We start from the raw sequence: 16,784 nt of genomic DNA, 5'->3' as shown, positions 1-16,784 counted from the left end.
CCTGCCAACCCTTAAATGAGGGCTGGGAAGGGGTGGATCCTGGCTCCAGCCCTTCCATCACTCAGGCACACTGCACACACCTGAGCTTCCCTGGGTTGGCCCTGCCTTCCCACCAGGTGCTCCATCACTGCTTCAAGCTGTGAATTAGCATTACCACTACACCTGTGCAAGGTATATTGAAAGACAATTGCAGATACAAAGATTAAAAAAAAGTGGTTCTTTACCTGAACCACTGTAAGATGACGACGAAGGCGTTCTCCTTGAGAAGCTTTTCACAGCCAGACTCTGCCCCCGCTGCTTCCGCCTCCAGGCTGTTCGGCACTTGGAGTCTATGCTCTGCTTGATTCGATACCAGTCAGATTCTGAGATCCCAAATTTATAAAAGAGATGACCTGTAATTACAGAGAAACACAAAGGGATGGTACCCAGCTCAAATCCCTGTTTTCAGGAATACATTTCTGATGGATGCTGCCACGCACACCGGGCAAACAAGGAGTTGAACGATTCAGAACAGCCTAAAGAAAAACAGTGAGAGTTAGAAACACACCAAAGCTGTACAGTGGGGTGATTTCAGCAACAGCTTCAACAATATTCACAAAATTAAGTGTGCATAGTTGTGTACCTAGAAGCATCGCTGCCATGAAGTTTCCAAATGTACGCTTCTACCATTGGAAGCTGCATCTAAGACAAGCAATATGGCAACAGAAGGATCCAGCTCTCCTAAGCCCAAACTGGAGAAAGCTTTATTTATTGCTGACAGTGCTCACAACGCGTGTGTATGATAAGCATGAGGTCGCATAAAGCTGCATATAAAACAACCTCTTAAAACTCAATGCGGGATTCAATAGAATCCAATAAAAACACAGCACAAAATTCAAATCTTCTGAAAGCGTTACTACTATTACCGAGTCATTTAAAGAGCCACATTCTGCACTTCCCAGCATTTGGTGCTAAGTTGCCAAACTCTTATAAAAACACCATGTTGACGACTTGTGAGTTGGACTGTTTGAGTATTTTGAAACAAAGCTGATACACACGGAGTCCCACTGCCAACACAAACCACATTCGTTAGCATCTGCAAACTCTGCCATCGAAGTGGAAGCCTAATTGTACAAGAAGCAGTGCAAAAATACTCATCAGGCTCCAAAAAATACTCATTTCAACATCTGGACAAATAGATTAAAAATTGAGAAGGAAAACCTGTCGTACATGGATAGCTTTTGCAAGGCACTTCTCACACCATTTTGCTGCAACCTTACAGCGGTTTACATCCTGCTTAAAGCACTCTGAACTCGGGGTGTCTGACTGGATGCTAAGGGAAATTTATAACCCAGAACTGCAGAAAAAAAGCACTTCAAAAAGTGAAGAAGTGAAGCCAACATTTCCAAACTGTGATGTAAACCAGAGCCATCCGAGCATTCACCAATCGTTGTGATTTCAGTACTTCTAAACTTCTCAGATTTAGATCTGCAATAGTTAAAAGCCAACCCAAAGCTGCAGTATTTGGTTTCGGTCAACGTGGCTGTGCTTGAAGGAGCTCTTAAAATTCTTGTACTCCTTTTTGTATTAATTGCTTACCATCTCCAGCACAATAAAACCATCTTTTCAACCTACTATGTTTACAAATTTACAGCCCAAGAGGATCCTGAAGTACATAAGTGAAGTAGTTACACTCAAGCTGCTGTACAGCCCTCTGAACAACGCACGTCTACTCCTGCAAGAGAAACGAAGGTGACAGCGGCAAAAAGCCAGGTTTGCACAGACTAAGAGCTCTGTGCTTTCCTTTGCATTATAACAGAGCCCTCAGAGTCTGAAATTCACGGGCGCCGATCCACCGTGGCCAAGGGGAACATCGTATCCCTTCAGACATCATCACTTTCCATTTATTTTCTGATTACTTTAGTACAGATTTGTTCCAAAAGCCACTCGAACACACAGGAGGAAAGCGCTGGCATCAAGAACTTGGTTCCAAAGCACTCTAAAAGGCTGAGGACTGATGACAGCAAGTGACAGGGACACGTTATTCAGAGACTGCTTTGCAGCCCCTGCACTGCGTCTCCAAAACAAGGGTGGGAGTAGGGAAGGAGGAAAACCGATCAAAATTATCATCTGCTGCTGTGCAACAGTTTCCTTTCCATGGGTGTCAGCAAAAGGAAAGCACATACCGTACTGCAAATGGTGAGACCACACTTTGGAGTGCAATCTATTACCAATATGCGCTATACGGAGAAATGGGTTTATAAATCTTTGCAGCAATGTCCAATAAAAATAGTTGTGTTTTAACTCTTGGTATGACCTCAGCTGTCAGTGCACACAGAGCAGTTGCGTTGTCCTGCATAACACGGCCATATGCAGCAATTCTTTTGAACAAATGTCCGTATTTTGTTCATCAATACATTTTAATGACTATCATCTTGTGTGCTGCTGTTGGAGAAATGACTGCATTGACTGCAGGTCTGAGAAAACTCACAGTACAGCAGTCCAGCCAGAGATTTTAACTCTTACGGTGTCAGTATGGCACGTTCCAGGACGTCCCTTTGTTCCAACAGAAATCAAAAGCAAAATCATTTATGACAAGAGCCTCAGTGAGCTGTTTGCATTAGGAGAGCTTAAGAAAGACGATGGGCAGAGGTGAGACATAAAGCATTCCAGAATCTGCTCTGCAGACAGAAGACAAGAAACAACATTTGGCTTATTGACTGCAAAAGTTAATTAAAGTGATAAGAAATGGTCATGAAATATTGGATAGAGGGGCCTCTGCCTTCATGGAGAGAACACGACAACAGAGGAAAGCAGGGAAGACGGATGACAAGCTGAGGTTTATAGTGAGAAAAGCAGATTTGGGACGGGAGAGACTGTCACAGCCGGGTGTATTTCTCTTCCCTTAGCCACAGAATTCCAACTTAGCCACCCAAAGGCAGAAAACTGGTGCAGACGACACAGCCACTGCATGCACACAACTGTGTCTCAGCCACAGCGACTGCACCTGCAAATTGGGCATAGCAAATCAGCCCTTAAGCACCAAGATAGCTGACATCAAGGTTGCACAAATTACAGATGTATAAATCCATCTCCTTGGTACTCCAGCTCTAAGTGTTACCCTAATAACAAGTCTTTAGCAACTGCCCCGGAGCTGCCTGCTGATGGCTGAACAAGGACTAAATGCAGCTGACAGCGGGGTGTTTCTGAAGTACACATGCACATATAAATATGATTTACCCCTAGCAGAGAGATACGACTCGAGAACACGTGCAAGCAATATTAGAGAAAGTAAGCATGCTGCCTCGCTGCTCGCTTCCATAAGTGATCACATGCAGGAGAGCTCTCAGCCCAGCGGCTCGCTCTGAATATGTCAAATGCCAGAAAAGAAGCACGACAGGCAGGAATAAAGTAAGATGCTGCACGTGAGACCTTTAACTTGGGGAAGCTCTTATTGGGAAGGACAGCAACGCTTCGGTGAGAGGAGATGTGACTTCTCAGAACGCTTGCTAGTCAAAAGCAGCACGAAGCGCCGTAATTTGTGAGCAGCACGGCTTCCCTGAGCCACATCACAGCCCTGATCAAAACCCTTAGCCACATCCAGCAGTATAATTCAGCACTTTGGCAAAAAGACAACAGCGTTTTGGAAGAGAGACGCACTCTGAGGAGAGCAGCGAAGGAAAGGATTCGGATCGTCCGAGGGGGGCTGAGAGGGGCTTCGGAGGTCTTTTCTCCAGGAGAAGGGATGGCTGCTGGCAACATTCAGAACAAAAGGATGTGCTTGTTTTGAAATGCTAAGAGTGCAGAGCTGGCTTTCTTGGAGAACCTCACCTCCCAAATAAAGCTTAATAAAACTTCATCCAGCAAAAGCAAGGAGGAAAGCATGCATACACTGGGAAAACTCAGCAAGTCAGCACGAAAAGCAGCAGGTGCATCACTACAGCTACTGCACCACTTCTGGGGACACATTTACAGAGGTTCACACAGAACTAAAAGACCACGACACAAAGTTCCAGGACACTTCTTGTGCGCCACAGAATAAATCTTTTTGTTGCTCATCTAAGGAAAAAAACACAACAGGAAAGATGGTAAAGATGTCATACGAACTGAAAAGTTGTCAGCAGCGACGTCTGAAATGACCACACATCCCCACACTTTTGGGCAATGAATGTACAAAATGTTTGGGGCTTTGAGAATCTTTCATGGGGGGAAAAGCAGAAATAATGAAGGAAAAAAAGAATGAAAACAATGCTCCTGAGAAAGTAATCCTCTTTTCTTAAAGGTCAGAAGTCAGGCAGCAGACAAAGCAACCCGCAGGAAACACTAAATTGTAACAAAATTTAATTAAGAACAAATTGAGGAGGAATAGAAGACGTTTGTAATATCAAAACCAGACACGAAATATTCCACTGACAAAATCCGCCTCCGAAAAAACAAACTTCATGTCAACAGCTCACATTTAGATGCTGAACGTTGTGCTGCTTCCCGTTCTCCACAAACACCAGATTTGCTTGCAGAATTAAAAGGCAAATAAATTGCATCCACAGAGCTGGCAGGACTCATTTTGCTGCCCTTTATACCAGGATGGCACAGATTTGTCCTCTTCTACTGCTGCATTTTGAAAGGCTGCAGGGAAAGCGTTACCCAGAGCAAACAGAGCTGCTCACATCCACGTGCGATCCAAGCAGGCAGACCTGGTGAACTGTTCTTTCCACTTTCAATTTCAACGTGATTTTTCAAGCCTGCCCTTTTAAAGAGGGTTCAAATTCAATCTGATTTCAGATTCGAGTGATTAAATGGATCAACAGAATCCTTTTCTTTCTTAAGCGACGGATCCTGTGAAAAACAAGGGCTGCAGATTTGGCCTGCACGCAGTCACACAAAAACTTTAAAACTCAAATATTAAAATCAGACTTAAGTGTTGGTGAAATCTCAACTTTTAAAAGCAAGTTCCACTGTCAGCTCTCAAAGAGAACAAATGTCCTGCTTCCCTCAGTGCAGAAGATACGGTTTAAGAGCATTTGTGCAAATGAGGTCCCATGACAAATAGATTCTACCGCACTCTTCGGTTAAGTTATAATAATACATAAAAGCTGAAATTACACATTAATCAAATTCCTTTCTGCGTGGAGAATAGGAACCCTTCCTACAAATCACATAAAGGATATCATCTTCGATGACTTTCCGACAAAGTGCAAAGCTGCTAATTTTAGAGGTGTACTACAGCAAATAGCCATACAACATTCACCCGCAGCCGGGAAATTAAGTCTGACGAGACGAGAGAATTAGGGAATTCCTAAATATCATTAAGGACATCAACGTAAAGAGAGGAATGTTCGAGGTAAACGTTCCAGATGTGAAAAGCCAGGGTGAGTCACTGCTTTGAAATAGAAGCGTGTGATTATGCAGCGTAGGGAATGAGGACTAACATCGGGGACACCAAAAATACACTCCTCCCAGGTGTGCATTGCTCAGCAGAACTGTGCGAGCTTCCAGATGCCACCGTGCTCCGGGGTTACATAAATACACGTGTCAGCCCATTGAGGAACTCAATTCGTGTTCCCATTGCTTTACAAGGCAGCTGGGACAGAAGCGAGCTGTGCAGGCTGAGCTGACCTCAGCCACACAGTGCCCCTCTCTGCTCCCCACAGCACAGTAATGCAGTTCTAATAATTAATTACACACATCCCAATGGCCCCCGAACTCTACCAGAGCTGAGGAACGAGATGGGTTGTGCTTTAGGATGAGAATCTCTCAAACACAAGTGGAAGCAGCGTGCTTTTAGCTATCTCAAGGAAACTAACACTTCAGAGCGATGTTATCTCAGCTGCTAAAACAAAGCTGAGTTCAAATGAAGTCTCTGGCTGTCAGGAATCTTTTTTGGGGATCCAAGGGGTGTGCTGTAATGTGCCAATGTTAGAGAAAGGCAGAGGAATGGTTCAACTACAGTCAGCAGCTAATTATGAAATGCTAATTGCAGCGTTAGACAATGTACAGACTACAATTGCATGCGGCTCGAACACGGAGCAACAGGGAAAAAAGTTTCCATCTGTAATGTCAGTCTGCTGCATTTAAGGAGGAAAAAAAATCATCAGGAAACAATATTTAACAGCATAAGAAGCATCTGTCTATAGAGGCTCATGTTTAAGCCGTGAGTGAAGTGAGAGCACCGAGGTGCAGCTGCAGATCACTGCAGGTTGGATCCCAGCAGAGCCACGGCCATAGGGAACATCTGCATTTGTCCTGAGCACTCCTGGTCACAGATCCTGCATGAGCCCTTCTGCAAATGCTTGCCAGATGGCATCGTTTTGCTGTGGGTAAGGACAGGTTTGCATTTTATTTGTTATTTTTTCCTGTTTTGGGGGTTTCGTTTCTTTTTGGTTTGGTTAGCTCAGCCCAAAAGGCGTGAGATCCCTCTCCTGCTCTTACTGCCTTTTATTTTAAGGAATGTAAAGCTGTAGGATCTATAAAGCATTCTGAGACCTAAAGCATACATGAGAATAGGAAGCACGGATGGATGCTAATGCTGATGTTTTACACCAACAATGTACTATCATGTTCTTCAAAAGAATAATTAATATAACCTGAATGCCAGCTGCTGATGACACCCGCGTACCCAAACAGCTAACACATCACTGTAGTTTAATAAGAGTTAATTGGTCAGAACATCTCATTAATATTTATTCTAAATATTTAGTTGTTGGCTTTTTTCAATGTAACACAGAGCCACTGGGAACGTGAAATTCAAAATTGTTTTAAACATTCCCCAGATCTGAAGGATCAATTTCGGTTCAAGCTTTCACTGCAAGTTTTAAGAACAGTATATACATACACAAATATGTATATACAAATATATACATATACAAATATGTATATACAAATATATACATATACAAATATGTATATACAAATACACATAAATATTTTAGCATCTGTAACCTCAAAGTGTAGGGAATGAGGACTAACATCGGGAACACCAAAAATACTTTCCTTCCAGGAATGCATCCGATGCCTGCTGTTCTCCAATGCAAGACCTCCTGCAGCCACACAAACACACACACAGACACCTTACCACCGGCCTGCTAACCCTCCCTGCCTGCTTCTACTTGCTGTACCAACAGCAGAACCTGTTTGATTTACTCAAGACAGCCATCAGCACGCAAATGATGACATCTAGTGGAGCAGCGAATGCAGCAGCCTGCTGAGGACGGCAGCACAAACATCCCTCGTGCACCACTGCTGCATTTCCATCGCTGCTGCTCGGGGTTTGTGGGGTGCACAACCAGGATCTGCTGCCACGTAGGAGGGGGGCAATCTCTGAGTATGGCAGCTGTTCCTCCTTGCACACTTGAAGGGATTTTCGTGCCGTGTGTTTGATCACAGTGCTCTGATGGTGAACAATATTAACAGCTGGCAATATGTAACCATCTAATCCTAGAATGGCCCGGGTTGAAAACAACCCCAATGCTCACCCAGTTCCAACTCCCTGCTATGTGCAGGTCACCAACCAGCAGCCCAGGCTGCCCACAGCCACATCCAGCCTGGCCTTGGATGCCTGCAGGGATGGGGCATCCACAGCCTCCTTGGGCAACCTGTTCCAGTGCCTCACCATCCTCTGGGGGAAAAACTTCCTCCTCATATCCAACCTAAACCTCCCCTGTCTCAGTTTAAAACCATTCCCCCTTGTCTTATCACAGTCCATCCTCGCAAACAGACATATCCCCTCCTGTTTAATAACCAGAGTGTAATTGCCAAGAATATTAAGCGTCTAACTCCTTAATTAAGTTTAACTCCAAATGAACTAACCCAACAAGAAAACGATTCGAGACCAAATCAGAGGGTTTATATTCTGAGTATACTCTGCTGTCTCCCTGCTACTCTTCCCCAGTTACACGAAAGGTACCCTGAGTGACAACACAAAATACAACCACTTCTATTTTCCCCCAGCTTTGAAAGAAAACAGATTCCCAGGGCTGAAAAACATCTCCCCAATCTGAAGGCGCAGCAGATGAAACAAAATACTTTAGGGAATTAAAAAAAATAAAACAAAACCCACAAGAGAAGATCTATGATCTACGTTCATTTCCTCCCAGAATGTATATATTCATGCAAGATTTGGGTCGCCGTATGAAAGTGAAATTGCACATTTCATATATCTATAGCTGAAAATCGCGATGGCAGCGTTCCATACAGACTATACAAGCGTTTTCATCTGAAACATCTTCATGAAGATTAGGACCTCAAGGACGCCAACCCCGTCCCTACCAATTCCCCTTCCAAATCAAAGGTCTCACGCGCTCACCTTCCTGCACAATAAAAATGCACACGTGCTTTTGAGGCTTCCAATACGTTCACCTTCCAGTTTGGCACATTCCAAATGTCAGGGTTCATTTATGATCAGGCTGAGCAAGCAAAGATCCTCCTATTCCTTTTAGTCCCTCTTTGGGGAGAGCTGCTCCCACACGGCACATCAACCCTCATCCTGCTTTGGAGCAGAACGTACCTGGGTATACGACGTGTTTATTGCCAAGGGATCGATTTACCAGTTGAAATCAAAGCCTGATACTGAAAACAAATGGAATCACCCAATTTGAAGCAATAACGCGTGATCGAAATAAACGGTTCCGACGTGAAGGAGCCGCGGCCAGCAATCACACATCGGGTCATTTCTGATCTCTGCAGCTTTAAAGAGAAATTGATTAAACAGCCTTTTTTTATTTATTTATTTATTTATTTTTAATTTTTTTTTACGCAGCAGCACAGTTCAACCCGACAGAACCCGCAGTAAAACCAATAGGAAAAAAAAAAACGAAAAGAAAAAAAAAGCAGAGGGTTTTGCTTTCAGCCCCCCCTCCCGAGCCACCCCGTTACATAACCCCTCGCCGCGGTGCCTCAGGATCCCATCTGGATGGCAGTCACTGCCCCACGTGCCGCCAAGAAAAACTCGCTTAGGAATCAACAATGAGAATTTCTCCCCTTCCGAAGGAGTTTGTGGGTTTGGAAAGGGCTGGCACGACAGAAACCTGAACGCTGCGGGAATTTATTTACATTTTACTTGCAGTCTGCTTGAGGCATCTCCCCATAGCGCTTTTTAACCCTTAGGAAACGAAGGAGAGAAAGTTCAAAGCGAGGGAGGAACAACTCCCCAACTTTCTGGAATTCTGTTTATGGGATGTTGTGGACTCACAGATCCCAGCAAACACGGCCATGAGCCATCAGGGCTGTTATGTCTATGCTGACCCACCTGCTCTGGCTCTCACCATCTCAGGGATCAAATACGTTACAACTCTCACTGCTCGTGTCTTTTAAAACCACGCTGCCAAAGTTGAGTTTTCTCATTTGACAGTCTTCGATAGTAATATGATTTCTTCTCTAAAGGCTGCTGAAAGTTTGTCAGTGGAACTTACTTGAAAAAGGATGCTGGATATTGAAATTATCAAAGATAACTCCACCATAATTTTTTTTATATATGCATTGAGCCCAAGCAATGCTGGGGAGCCGTCGGCCTCCAGTACAGGCAGCAATAGCAAGGAACGCTCCTGGCTCAGACCCCAGAGGGGCACCTGCCCTGCAGACAGCTGTAACCCTGCAGAAGGGTCTACAAATGGAGAAATCAGTCCAAAGAAAACAGTGATCAGCACAGTGTGATGCAAAAGTCTTCCCTTTCACTTGAAACTCCATAGCCTGGATGGATCTGCAGTGCTGATGGAGAAGATCCTTGGTCTTTGCTGTCGATGCTAACCCTTCTCACTGACGTCACTGGGGATTCTTCCTACAGGAATCTGCAGTGGCATCTGAAATCCACCTAACAATCCCTTGGTTTTCATTCTATAGCTATAATGCAAACAAATTACCTTATTTGTAGCAGGAATTCTCACACATCCTTCTAACTAACGACGCAATTTTGACGCTTTTTACATTATACCCTCCTGAAGCAACATTTGAAATCGCTAAGGAAACTCTTTTTACATTCATAGACTGATCTGTTTTAGCAGAGCAGGGCACTTCAGCACGTACATTAAGTCTGGCCAGAGCGCAGAAGCATTAACAGGATGGAACAATCACGTTTAAGCCGTAAAGAGATGGTCCAAGTGACCTCATGTATTAGTTTTCTTCTTTCTCTAGAGCCCATGAACTCACACATGCTTGACAGCACATCGTGCACAATCAAGCTACATGCAGTCACAGCTACAACTGACAGGCTAGGCAGTTGGAAATGGAAAACTAAATTCATTGCTTTTACAATGCGGGAACCACACGAGAAGTGTGAGACGGAGAGAGAAAACACCCTGCAAACAATTTATTTCTTCTTCCCCCAAAACTGCCACCTTTATTTCAGTTTATTAAACAGTAACTGGCTAGGAAAGTAATTGAAATACACATAAGCACCCAGGAAAGAAGAAAACAACAGCCAGCAGTAAATTATAGTGCTTACATAAAGTCAGTAAGCAAGGGCCAGCAGTGATGCCATTTATGAGAACTGCGGTGCCGAGATAAACTCGATGGGTTCTCATATTATCTTCTCGCCTAGCCTCAAAAGAGGTTATCACTTCCCTCCATGTGGCAGCATTTAATTGATTCACAAAGCAGCAGCTATTTGGAACTGAAGCCAGACTTCTGCAGCTCTCAGGAAGACAACGTGTTTGCAACAAGCAGCACTGCTGCATCAAGGCCTTTCCTGAGGGTGCTGTACCAAAAAAATAATGCTTTTTGGATATCAGAAGAGCATAACAGAAATGCTTTCTTTCCCTTCTTTTCATTTAGAGATGTGCTGAGCTCTCAGACTCTGCTTCTCGCTCTCTGCTTGAGGTATGAGATAGCTCAGCAACTCTGCAGACTCCTCCTGCTCTCTCCCTGAGTTCTCCCTGTAGCAGTTACCACCATCACAGAAAGAAGCAAAAGCAGCTTTTCTGAACTTGTCAGATGGATGTGGTCCACTTAGTGAGATTCAGAGCGGAGGTTTTGAATAGCACTCAGCTCAGGAGAATCTGCTTCAGCTTCCCCATCTGCCACAGGCATGATGCTGCAGATTTGGGCTAATCCTTGTTTACTTATATTCAACCCTTTGAACTGTGAAATGGAGTTTGTCCTACCTCTAAACCATGATCTGGCAGTCAAGAAATGCACTGCAACATTTAATAACACCCCTGTCCTCAAAGGAAAGGGCTGAAGTGAGTTCATATTTCCAAACTGCTCCATAGTATTTATTACTAGGAGAAGAAAATCTTGGCAAAAAGTATTTCCAGGGACCACAAGATTAGCTCATCCATGTGGACACAAACCACACAACTTCTTCTCTGAATGCTATAGCTTGGAAGACTAGTTAACGTCCTATATATAACAAAGAAACAGAAGCATGGGTTAAACGGAAAGCATCAGCAATCCTGATGGAATCCACCATCGAGCTGCGTGGCTCCAGTTGCTCAGAACCAGGACTTCAGCAATCCACGGTGCAGTTATGTGCAATACTGTGTTGTACCACTGTACACATGCCATACATTCTAGGGCAATATTCCAACATGAGACACACGTGAAGCCCAGGTAATGAAAAGAAGACGCAGTGTAAAACAAGCTTAAAGAGATTAGGAAGGAGAAATGGAGACTAAAAAGTGTAATTTATAAAAACATTTAAAAAAAAAAAGCAAAGACGTTCTGCATTTGTAGAACACACTCTGAGTAACAGCAATGTTTATATAAAACATTCTGTGTAATGACAGAAGTCTGATGCATCTCGTAGGATAGATCCACTGCTGAGAAATACCAGAGCTGGTCTGTGAGATGCAACCTCTTACCTTTCTTCCATCACATAAAAGCATGACGATGCTGATGGAAGATGGAACATAAGCATGCTGTGCTTATTACCCACTATTATTAAGATCAAAATCTTCATTAAAGGCAAGTGAGAATTGAAAACATGAGTGAATGACTGTGACCAGCAGATTCTCCAGGACAGGCTCCAAGCTGCTGAAACTGGCCCAACCTGCACAATGTGCATGAGTACATGGACACAAACACACACGCTGTTCCATGCAGCACACACTACACAAACAGGAGTCAAATGTGTTTCCTATTAAACAGATGTGGGTGGTCTGCTCCTCCATCTGAAGCAGTATCGCCTTGATTCATTTTGTAAAGCAACACAGTGCTTAATTCTATCTGAACAGCTCTCCGAAGAGCTCTCTTCTATCAAAGTGTATTAATATCTTTCAGCTCGTAAAATATAAAGATGAAATAAGTGTTAACCCATGAACTGAAGGTCAATGCAATTCACTCTACAAAGCAGTCCAGGAAGCAGACAGGGAAATTCAGCAGTACAGTACTGAACTGACAAGGGCTGCAGCCAGACATAACCACAGGATCCTATCAGGAGGACTTTTGGTGTCCATCAACACAACAGAACCTAAGGGCACAGCCCTCCCTTCACACAGTCAGAGAGTCTACATCTCTTTCTTCCACCCAGCCCCTCGTTTAGCATTTCACTTGTAGATACTGACCGTGTCTCCTCTTGTCAAATGTGGCCAAAATTGACAAATATGTTAAAAAATGACAGGTGAGAGCCTGAAGAAACAAGTGTGCAGATGCAAGAGAGTCACAGAACCGAGGCACTAACAGCAAACAGGGAGTAATTCCTGTTATTTCTTTTCCATTCCAGTACTCCTATTTTATACAATGAGGACTAATCACAATGATGGTGATCTTGAAAGGCCAAACGTGAATTTTGTGTTACACACTGAAGATCAGAATTGTTGATGTCCTTATATTTCATGAGAAAATGTCTATGTTTTCAGTAGGGCTGAAGTAATGAGCTACTTAATGACACAGAGTGCCTTTAAGTCATTTTGGTTCCTTGCCTAAAAACTTTCCTCACTACTGCTGCCACCCCACAAGCACATTTTATACCACAAATGAAAATGTATACTTCCAAAGATAAACTTTCATCTCCCTGTGGCGAACCTTATGCAGCACGCTAAGAATTTTTCATAGACATGCATCCATTCGTTCTCTATAGCTTCTGCACATTAGTCAAAATATTTCCTATTAAATACAGATTGGGATGTCTTCTTTGCCTTCTGGAAGAAGAGAAAAGAAGAAATAGCTTTCCACTGACAAAACTTAAAGAAACCTGAAACAAAAGGAAAGATATAATCCTTTCCGCATTGGTTTGAGCACTGCTAGCTAGGATTGGCAAAAGCAAGGCTGATGACATTAGATTTTCATTTAGGTTTAAAACAACGCACCAAAGTAGTACTGCTCAGAGCAGAAGCAAACCACGCAGTCAGGATAACAACATAACTTGTCCCCATGCCAGCACCGCACTCAGTTTTTGGTAGAATTTATGGAGCAACGCATCACAGAATCATGGAATCACAGAATGGCTTGGGTTGGAAGGGACCCCGAGGACCATGAAGCTCCTACCCACCTCACCACAGGCAGAGCCACCAACCTCTACATTTCATAGCAGCCCAGGCTGCCCAGGGCCCCATCCCACCTGGCCTTGAACACCTCCAGGGATGGATGGGGCATCCACACCTCTCTGGGCAGCTGTTCCAGCACCTCACCGCTCTCATAGCGAAGAACTTCTCCCTGATGTCCAACCTAAACCTTTCTTCCTTCAACTTCAAACCACTTCCCTTGTCCTGCTGTTATCTCCCCTTTCAAAGAGTTGATTTTCCTCCTGTTTGTAGGCTCCCTTTAGGTACTGAAAGGCTGCCATGAGGTCACCCTGCAGCCTTCTCTTCTCCAAGCCCAGCTCCCTCAGCCTGTCATCAATAACATCACCAATAAGAACCAGATGGGCTCTGCAGTAGTACTGCCAAGCAGGCACGGAGTGCCGGGGCTCTTCTCACCGCCCCTCTGACAAATGGAAGGATGAAATGGATGAAATTCTGGCACAGCTGAACTCAACAGGAGTTGTACAACGCAGCCAGAACCTCATCCTTAAATGTTATATGAGGCGTTTATCCATATGCTCTCTCACATCACAGCAAATTCATAATCTGCCTCCCGAAACCAAATCGCATTTTAAATGAATTATTGGTAGTGATAAAATAACACGAAATCATTGTTTGTGGGCCAGTGCTGTTCCTAGTAAATTTATTGCTTCATAAAGTTTACATGAATTCTCTTTAGTTGTCACTATAGATGCAAATCTCAACAGCCATTAACATCCAGGCACCCAAACCAACAAACTGTGGGCAGGTTCATGCAGGGCACAGCTGTTTCCAAAGGCACACAGCCTCCAGTTGGTTACATATTGGTTCCAAAAGAAAGCAATGCGCCAGTCAATGTGCAGAAGGAACTTTCAGAACTGTGCTTATGGCACAAAAGACACAAACCCAGCAGCTCCTAAGTCCATCACTCAGAATGCTGCTGCTTATGGCCAGCAGTTGGTTGCACTCCTGCCACTGCACACCTTTCCCAGCTGCAGAGATCACCTCTGCCATCCCATTTCTTTAGGATCGCAATGCCTCACAGAAATGACATGCCCCTACCATTAGCTCACACACATTCCTTCCCAACATCCACCTTTTCAAATCTGCCTAGGTTTAAAAACAATGTAACACAGTCATTTGCACTGATGAGATCAATAGATAAAAAAAAAAAAAGCTTAGGAGATTCAAATTCCTTTGCATCATAATCTCTTCTACAAATACAGATTTAATGTGATTGCAGTACAAGCCTGACATCTGCTTCAGGTACACAAAAAGACAATTGGCCTAATGCAGCAAACTGAATGGTTATTGCCTATTACCATCCCTGAGATAGCCAGTAAACTACTAGAAATGAAAACAGGTCAATAGGAGTTTATTCCTTGGCTCAGTTTGGAGTATAGAAAGCAGAGCAGTATCATCATCAAACACTCTTCTGTGTAACTATTAAACCCATTGCCTTACCAGAAGCATAAAAACAAAACATCAAATTCTTCAAACAGCAATGGAAATAAGCTCTCTCTGGCTATGTTCTTAAGCCTTAACTGGCATTTCAAATTGGCAATGGCATACAAAACATTGTAGTGTAACAAATTATTCCTTCTCTACTAATCCACGGGTGACCTACATAAGATCTGGCTATAAAGAGTGAGATCTGGTTCAATGATCAAGTTGGTCATTTTCAGACACTCAATTCTTCACTCATGTTTAAATCTCTCCTCCCTCTACGCAGCATACACAGAAAGGCATCACACAAGAGCTGAAGCACTGTATCAGATGCGTGTCTGCAAGGCCTTCACCTACTGCCTTTGCAGTAAAATATTTACACCACAGCACGAGGAAGAGACTTGGCTGTCCTCATTAATGCATTCACCAAGTAATCCTCTACTAGAAGCCACTGTATCAGAGTGAGATGCATATATTCAGATTCTTCTTCACTCCTAACTAGGGGCTATGCTTACTATATTCTATATGCAAAACACTTTTAATACCTCTCACACTGCCAAAAGCTGCATCTGCTATGTAAGTAATATCTGTTAGTTACTGCACATAGCTTTAATTACCAAAAAAATTCACACACAGTGCAACAGACAGCAGTACATCAACATGGTGTGAATTCTTGCTGTGAATCCACAGACTTTGTGACACTTAACCTCTCTTCAAAAGAGATTGCAATTTTTTTCCATCTCGACATCAGAGTGACTTTTGAAATAATACACACAAATGAAAAGCAAAAACCTGAGATGAAAGGCTATTATTTTGAACATGTGAGCAGTATTTAAATGCCCCTGTTCATTGTAGGGGAGTTGGACTAGATGACCTTTTAGGGTCCCTTCCAACTCCTTGAGATCCTATGGTTCTATGAATAACTAAATAAATAACTCGTTTCCTTTTATGATCTCTTTCAATTAAGCCAAAGATTATTTGCTACACTTGGTGTGCTCGCAGCTGCTAGCTGCAATTAAATCTGAATTCAGATTTTGATATTGAGGCATTTCTGGCCCACAACAAGCCAACTTAAAGCAGTCCATTAGGATTCCTCCATAAGCAACAGCTGAAAAGCCATTTGTCTGGCAACACACTCCATTCTCACATAGCGCAACTGGAAGAGGCCCACAGTTGCTGTCTTACCAATGCAGAAGAAACTGGAAACTTTCAGTATTATACTCACAGCGGATTCCATATATCATGAGTGGATCGAGCTGCTTCTTGCCATGCTTCCCCTGGCCTGAAAGGTTGGAGATGGCCTGAATTTCCCGATGGAAGAGATAATCGAGCAACGTCAGCGCCATCTTCTCGGCCGTGCGGCAGTTGGTGCTGATGTGCAGCATGTCAGCAGGGGTGATGGGGCAACGGACCCGCATCTCAGGGTTATTTTCATCTCCAAGCCACGTCCCATTGGGGTAATCCTCTAGAAACAGAGATTACGGAAATTGTTATCGTGACCAGGAATGTAAGAGTCAGGTTCAGGTAGCAGCCAACATTTAAGTTCTGTTTTCTTGGTAGTCTCCATAAGCTTCTTTCAGATCTAGAATGACTGATAGGCTCATAGATTTGTTGTGGATAAAAAGTTAATTCTTAAATCCGCATCAACAGTGAGCAAAGCAGTTACCATTAACATCCTACAGCAGGAATGCAGTGCAATTAGTCCAAACGTCTAATTTGCTCTCACACAGCTTTCAAAAGTGTCTCATGTTAGAAGCCAGCAGCTGAAAGCACGCTGTATTCACAGTGCTCTCATTTTTCACCAAGTTAGTCATTCCTCAAAAATGAATTACTGCAACCCCGCAACGTTCTCAAAGTAGAGCTAATTCCAACCAGCTAGAGCTTTGAACCACATTTCTCCCCAAAAGCATCAGATTAAAACACGTCTAA

At 43.5% G+C, this 16,784-nt stretch overlaps 1 protein-coding gene across 4 annotated transcripts in view; it reads right to left on the bottom strand.

Moving 5' to 3' along the window:
• The window catches only part of BANP (BTG3 associated nuclear protein), a 52,301-nt gene extending 35,955 nt beyond the window's left edge, over positions 1–16,346 (bottom strand). For 2 of the 4 annotated variants that reach the window (XM_019619872.2, XM_019619874.2), the window contains exons 1-2: positions 16,081–16,346; positions 225–392 (exon numbers count right to left, since the gene is read on the bottom strand). In XM_019619872.2, the coding sequence (XP_019475417.1) occupies positions 225–392; positions 16,081–16,273 (361 nt within the window). In that variant the 5' untranslated portion in view covers positions 16,274–16,346. The remainder of the gene's footprint in view (positions 1–224; positions 393–16,080) is intronic. The other 2 variants (XM_019619876.2, XM_031555465.1) reach the window with 1 other exon arrangement.
• Positions 16,347–16,784: the final 438 nt, after the last annotated feature.

Source organism: Meleagris gallopavo, chromosome 13, assembly GCF_000146605.3.
Source record: "Meleagris gallopavo isolate NT-WF06-2002-E0010 breed Aviagen turkey brand Nicholas breeding stock chromosome 13, Turkey_5.1, whole genome shotgun sequence".
In the NCBI taxonomy this organism is placed as follows: Eukaryota; Metazoa; Chordata; class Aves; order Galliformes; family Phasianidae; genus Meleagris; species Meleagris gallopavo.
This window is presented reverse-complemented; position numbering and strand designations above follow the sequence as displayed.